Raw genomic sequence first — 7,539 nt, 5'->3', positions numbered from 1 at the left:
GCATCTATGCTGCAGTCTTGCCAAGCCTTGTACGCCGTGGGAAGGGGTAACCACATTCATTTCAGCTGTCACAACTGCTGAACATCTTTCAGGATGGTTCTGGTTCATTCAAGTAGGAGGTACCACGAGAACTGCATCTCACTAACTTTTCAAAGTCCCTAAAAGGACCATTTCTCTGACTGGAGATATAACTTGCCTCATTACCATATGGTATGTTAAAATAAAGGAAAAAAAACCTGCTAATGAGCTCTATTAGGCTGTCTAACGGCAATTTCAAGTGTCAGAAGTATGGCAGTTACACAGAGATACAATACCTGTGGGCCTAGAAGTCCATGTGACTGAAATATGCAGTCCCCATGCAGGCCCTACAGGCCCGATCCAGCATTTGCACATTTGTATACAATCCCAAAAGCCAATTTTTTGGTATTGAAACCAAGAAGCACAGAGACAGGCTCAAGGCACCTATGACCAAGTCCCCTCCATTCTTGCTGACCTGGGTAAAGGTTACGAGTACCCCTAAGCTGGTACCTCCTCATGCCCAGGGTTGTAGTGGGTATTCTTACCTCACCTCAGTCCGACAGGGGAGGCGCATCCAGGAGAGAACAACGCCGGGCACAACAACAGGGCTTTTGCTTTTCTCCCATTCTTCCTTCCTCACGGGGTGCAGCTCTGCTGTGGGGTGAGCCATCGTTTGGCATGATGTGCACATGTGTGCCAGCAGCGGTGATACAGCACGGACTGACAGAAACTCTGACACTAAGCTCATGTATTCCCTTTATTGACTGTACTAGTTATTGCAATCAGATTAAGTCACATTTATAAAGCAGACCATCCAGTTGCACTGAAACCGATTATATTCATTACATAGTTTTAATCACTGTCCGGTGAACTGGCAAATCCAATCAAAGCATTAGTCTTTAATTAAAAAATTAAAAAGAAATATTCAGACAATAGCCAAGCAATCACATCACAATGCACAGTTACCTAAAATTGCAATTAAAAAGCAGTTTAAAAAAAATCACATCTAATTTTTAACTATCAATATAATACAAGAAGCAACAAAGGGCAACAGCATCAAAGCAGATTTATCTAACACTATAAATTCAGTCAGAAGCAGAAGCTCTAAAGTACACTAGCTGAAGCAGGACAATAAAAAATACTGAGCATGGAATACTTTTAATCTCTCCATTAATATTCATTTCCAGCTGCTTATAATAGCAGCGCCTCATGGCCAAATCATTAGAGTTTTACATCTGGGTTGCAAATGACACTTTGATTGGATGTAATGTTCAAATGGTCCTCCCCACTGTGCCACCGTCAAGTCTTCTGCAGAGAGGTGTCCTGTAGTGCCAGTGGCTCACTGTGCGTGCTGGCTCAATGTGTGGTTCTGGAAAGACGAAAAAAGGAGACATGCATAAGGGGCAGAATAATAGAAAGCATGCCCATACCCTCCTACTCAGTACCATTTATGCAGAGCTCGACATAAAAGCTTCTCAATTATTACAAAACAAAATGCAATAAAGAAAAAGTACTCATAAGTAACAGCTGCCAATATGACACATTTGCTTTGTTCTGATAGATCTGTTAATGCTGGCATGAACTTAGAAAAAAAAAATCTACAAGCCAAGTACAGCCGTGAGGGTTTCTTTTTTATTTTTTCTTCCTTCCCTCTTTCAATACATGTAAAGAAAGTGGTAACACTTCATGGGCAAAATCTGCCTTTAGGGATTCCCTTAACTGTAACAATTAAAAAAAAAAAATCTGAATCGCTGTGGGAACCCTTGCCATATTTTACTCTTTTATTCTCACTAGTAACGGGTGCAAGCACTGGCAGAGAGACACACCAGATTGTGACGCATACTTCTCAGTCCAAGAATTACTTCGGCAATAACAGCTGAACCACCAGTTCAGGCAAGGGGGATATTAATCCCCAGCAGAAAAAAGACTGGACATGTAACCCAGAAGTTAAATCTCTTTAAAGAACTGGCTTTGCTCTACACACTTCTTTCAGCAGTTTAGTCTTTTTGTTCCCTTTCTGGTAGATTTGTAACAGCCTCATGTCATCACGGTGTCTTGCATCAGAGGATGCTGACCTGTCCTGCCATTTTGTGCAGGAGCCAATGAATAGCGAAGCCAATCTCAGAAGCACATTTTCAGAGCAGCAGCAATCACCTGCATTTTGTGTGCTGACCGAAACCCCAGTCCTACATATAAGCGCAGCTTTATTTGTATAATTTCTAACTATTGGAGCAAATAGTGAGGCGCTTCACGGTGAGCTTTTGTTGGGCAATCCCAGTTATAAAAATCCATGTGCGTTATTTCAAATCTGTGCAATTTCACTGGTCTCCATCCACCTAATAACAGAGCTGAGCAAGTCCGTCAGCTTGAGGAATACGTTTTTAAGCATGAAATTAATTTTGAATCTGATTATTTATTTACAATGACAGTGCTTTAAAATAAAGCTATTTTAACTTTTAATAAATCATCTGATTCTTCTACGCTATCCACAGCTACATCTCAATTCAGGGAAAAAAAAGTGATCCTCCACTTTATCCAGAGATGACATCTCCCTGATGAAAACTGTCTGTGCAAAGAGCTAGCGGGCGGCCTGCGATGCTCAGGCAGTGATGACCCCGTTTGCAGCCAGGATTTCTGGACTGTGCACTCCCAAGAGCTGACCACCAGGTGTCAGAAGTGCTGCTGACTTCCTAAATCATGTCAAAAGTTATCTGCGATATTGTACAGACGGGAGGCAAGGAAACTGCACGGTAGTGGTCAGGCTTTAACGTGACAAAAGGTTAGAGAGAAGACAGAAGTAGGATAGCTGGAGCACACCCAGAAGGATCCCTTGCGAAACTAAATGACAATCAACAGATGAAATAGCAAAATAACTGCATCTTGTTTAGCCTAACAGCAGCGCTGACAGCACAGCTCCAGCCAGCGATGCTAAGTATTTCTGAATCAAACAACAGAAGCACTGTCCAAAGATCTGAAAAGCTTATCAGGGGATAAAGCATTACATTAAAATCATGTCAAGTGAAGCCATAGTTGAAACAGCTTTCCTGTTAGACCATTTAACACCAAACATAAAACCCGATGGCTTTTCATTTTACATTTTTACTTTTCACGCTATACATGGAAATTTTCCTGGCCTTAAAGAGGAATGACCTTTGCAGTGCTGGATGTTATTCTCAAATCAAGTTACAGAGTTATAGGGAAGGATGAATGAATGGAACCCTACAGACTAAGTGGCAGCACTGACAAGAAGCTTGTCCACTAAACCTAACCAGAAAAACATTCAAATGTTAAAGAACACAGAACACACAGAGCACTCTGTGCTCAGACAGTCCTCAGCATTTTAACAACGGGCATTTCTAGTGCACTTCATTACAATTCTATTTTTAGGTCATCCTGAATATCAATAAAAGGAGCGAAAGGTTTGCCGTCTTCCAATTGAAAGAAGGGCTGTTCATGGCAGACAAATCCATACTTATTTAGGCAGTGTCATTTAAAAGATAATGCACAATCAGCACTAGATGCATGACGCGCAGTCTACAGTCAGGGAACATGATTTCAAACTTGTGTGGCTGCTGCATTGATTACACCAGGCAGGTCAATAAAGGAATGGTATGTGGCTCTAAATCTGATAATGAAGCTTTCATTGTGAGCCCTCCCTCCTCAAACGTAGGTTAATAATATGTTCTGAACACTCCTAATACAATGAATGTACTGTTTTTGTGAACACAGTTTACATGAAGACAAACAAATCCTGCAGCCATTCAGAGCTGAACGAGACAGGAGCTGAGGAGCTAAACATGTGATAGACCCAAGTGTGGATGTATACCCGTACCCCCACACTTCATATGTAGATCTTTATTTCCTCTTAACATCTTGGGAACACACCATTTATTCCCTTTGCAAGCACTCCTGGCAATCAATATGGCAACTAATCAAAGGACCAGGCAGTTAATAAATAGAGCCACATCTTACAAAGGATCTCACACGTATCTGTGGTGCCTACAGACACAAGAGCCCGTGTGCACCGAACCCCTCCTCTGCCCGTCAGAGAGGCAGATCCTGCCCAAGCCATACCCACTGGAAGCACACATCCTGCCCACCCACGGGCTGCTGAGCACCAGACACCAAGTTCCTGCGTGGGCAAAAGCCACGAAGGCCAGGAGGGACGGGGAGCTTTGAAGCATGCAATGCTACAGGAATGCCTCCACCCAAGATTTCTGATCAGCAAACTTCATACCCCTTTTCAACAGGAGGGCAGGCTAGCAGGAAGCAGCTCTGATGTAATTTTTCAGCTCTAGAGTTTATGTTTAAAGAAAATAATAATACTCTTAATGGTGATTTCCAAAGGAAAATACAGCAGGCACAATAAGGAGGGCTCTCCAGGCATGCTTTCACATGTATTTGCATGTGCCTACCTGCACACGAGCACAGCCACACATGTACGCACTTGGGGGCTGGCAGGAGGCAGGACATAATTTGGAAGCTGAGCATTAAAAATGGCTCTTTCCAGCTCCTGTTAGGTCCCCAGGTTTATGCATGGCTCACAGCTGATACCCCACAGAATACATCATTCTGAGACATTATTGCAGCTGGAAAACTCTACAGCAGCACTGAGTCACCTGTCAAGATCAAGTAAGTCACAGCTTATTTATAGGGCTAGGTTGGGATTTTTTTCCCCCCCCTTTTCTTAATAATGATGCAAAATGGATAGCAATTCTGTTCGCCACATCATTGGGAAGATGCAGCCACCCTGAGCCCCAGGGCTGTCTCGGTGTTTAAGTGGAATTTTCTACTCGCTGCACAATCCCCAGATGAACTATTTGCGGAAGTATCTGTGACCAAGGAACTGGGTGACGGGTTTCGCAGGAAATAAAAAGATTTCAAGGAATGGTTGATTACTGTCCTTGTACATACTGATCACCCTCCACGTCTTCCCTGGGGACACCCCCTGCCTGCCCTTTGGATGGGGATCAAGCCGTTTGTGCAGGACAGCTACAATGAATATTTCTCTCTTTCTGCATGCATTATTATGAAAACACTAGCATGACATTCTCCATTTTCAGATCACTATGTCAAGAACAGCATCAGGCTTGAGAGATGATCCCTCACAGCAGTTAAAGGAAATCTTACGAGCTATATAAAGATAGAGAGAAAAAACACAGAAAAGCAGCACGTGACGGAGCAAAGCTCCAACCAAGCCAGGCAGTCATGCTGGGAGTCTCCCACGCTGCAACAAAATTCCCTGCCAACAAGTCACAGGTGTACTACACAGGAGCAGGTGAAAAAAATAAAACGCAACTGCGAGGGGTGTGATAATGGTTTGAGGCCATAATACATCCAGTCTATAGTGCCATTGTGCATCTGTTACGTATTTAGGTGTTTCGTACCAGCCATTTCAGAGGGGTACTGCCTGTGTGTGAGCACACACACCTACAAGACTGTTACGTTATGAAGGGGTAAGAAACGGCACAAGGCTGGCGATGCCCACCACCCTCCAACAAAATTCCTCAGCTTTCTACTGTTTTACATAGAGGTTGGGACTCAGATAAAGGTTATAAAGCCTTTCCCTCATTCCAAATCCCATTAAAATGATCAGAAACGGTTCCTCAGATCTTTTTGGTAGGAATTATGGAGATAGCAGGTTCACGTGACAAACAGCCACCACCAACTGGTGACCGCTGCCAGCTGCTGTGGCACCACAAAGCCACCCGGACTGGAAGCACCGGCTGCAGCGGTGCTGCATGAGCACAGCTGTGTGGTCACACAACACTGAAGGTAATTCCTGCTAATTGCTGGATTTCCCCAGAGTGCAGGGTCCTCCAGATCCAGGCGAGAGCCCCAGCAGCCCCTCTCCCAGCTGCTCCCCATGCCCAGGGCAGGTTCCCTCCCCAGAGGCTGCACCAGGCACTGGGGGCTCCTGGCTGGCAGCGACTGTGCTGTGCCCCCTCCTCTGTCCCTCATGGAGCAGGGCTGGGGGGGGACAATCCCTCCATTTAACATCAACACGTGCGGTTTCTAGTCAAAACCTAAACCTCACATTCAGCTGCTGGCTTGAGACCAAGGTTCAAGTCTCACATTCAAACATATATGTACAAAAAAGACCAAACAAAAACTCCAAACTGCTACAAACAGAAGTTGCAGTGTCTAAATATTTATGAAATACCATCTGCAGCATTCTTTTTTTCAAATGCTTTGTATCATTTGAATTCAAACTGGCCCAAGAATTTCTCAGGCATTATTCCTCACTGTATGTACATAAGCGCACACACGTGTGCAGGCAGTATCTCCCTCTAACAGCAATCCACAGAGATCAAAATCTTTACGCCTTGACTTTATAAAGAGATTACTTCAGGCAGAGGACACAAGACGACCCCTGCTTTAGCCACTGGAGATTATGCTCTCTATGGAAAGCTGTGAGCCTTAAATTGGTGCTGCTCTAATCCTAAACTGGAGAGGCATTCAGGGGATGCCATGACCCAGAAGAGCAAGAGGAAAAAAAAAAAAAAAAACTAAGTGGGAAAAAAAAAAGCCACTCAGGAGGAGAGGCAGAAAAAAAGAAAGAAGGGGAGAAAAGGAGAGCAAGCTTGGTTTACAGGATAAGCCTTTTTATTTTCAATTTTTGGTTGTTACTTTCCCTTTGCTATTAGACTAAAGAAAAATCACCTTTGCACCCCCTTGCAGTTTGTATGCGCTTATTTTTAGAACTGTTTGACAATTATCCAAGGGTCTAAGACTAACAGATGGCCTGTCTTAAAGCCTCATATGTTCACTAGTTTGCACTTCTGACAAACAGTAAATGTACTCAAGAGTGTGCCATAAACGGGGCTGAATGAATACTCAGAACACAATTTAGTTAATACACTTCATTAAAACTGATAGTGGTAACCAATGTTTCCCATAAAACCAGGTGTTAATTCCCCTTCCAGTTGTTTCAGGTAACTCCTACCCTGTGACATTTCTATGTTTAGAACCCCCTTTTCCTGGAAATACAGCATCGCTTCTTCCCTTTCCCCTGATACTTCACCCACCACATAAAATGCTTGTAACAAGTGAACTCCAAGTTATCGTGGCACTCAATAAAAAAAAATTGTCAGGCAAGACAGGTTCACATGTCCCTTCTTTATCTGAAGAATCCCTTGAAATCGAGGTAGAGGCAAACGAAAGGTGGCACATCCTTTGTGAAAGGAGAAGTCTGCCTGTGTTACTGCCTCCTTCACATCTCTGAGCATCTGATAACTTGCCATACGTCAGTCAGCCCCAGCGCTAGCACACTTTGAGATGGCACTTCAACAAATGCAGTTAGGAAGCTGTCCTTTACAATGCATTGAACAAAAAAAAAAATAAAAAAAATCACTTCAAGTGTCTAAGACGACACATCTGGAGGTTTGGTGCCAGGTGAAAGCTAAGCTGGCTGTTTCCGATGGGAATATTTGCACCGCAGTTACTCCGATGCACAGACTTGGTTACTTGGGGCCAAACACACCTCTCAATCTCTCACCAGGACACAGGAGCACTCACTCG

At 43.7% G+C, this 7,539-nt stretch overlaps 1 protein-coding gene across 7 annotated transcripts in view; it reads right to left on the bottom strand.

Annotated features, from left to right (window-relative positions):
- Window positions 1–762: 762 nt before the first annotated feature.
- ZNF423 (zinc finger protein 423) overlaps window positions 763–7,539 on the bottom strand; it is a 209,498-nt gene continuing 202,721 nt past the window's right edge. For all 7 annotated transcript variants that reach the window (XM_068693087.1, XM_068693083.1, XM_068693085.1 and 4 more), the window contains one exon: window positions 763–1,387. In XM_068693087.1, the coding sequence (XP_068549188.1) occupies window positions 1,290–1,387 (98 nt within the window). In that variant the 3' untranslated portion in view covers window positions 763–1,289. The remainder of the gene's footprint in view (window positions 1,388–7,539) is intronic.

The sequence above is a fragment of the Anas acuta genome, chromosome 10, assembly GCF_963932015.1.
Source record: "Anas acuta chromosome 10, bAnaAcu1.1, whole genome shotgun sequence".
Classification (NCBI taxonomy): domain Eukaryota; kingdom Metazoa; phylum Chordata; class Aves; order Anseriformes; family Anatidae; genus Anas; species Anas acuta.
The sequence above is the reverse complement of the archived record's forward strand: the minus strand, read 5'-3'. Positions and strand labels throughout refer to the sequence as shown.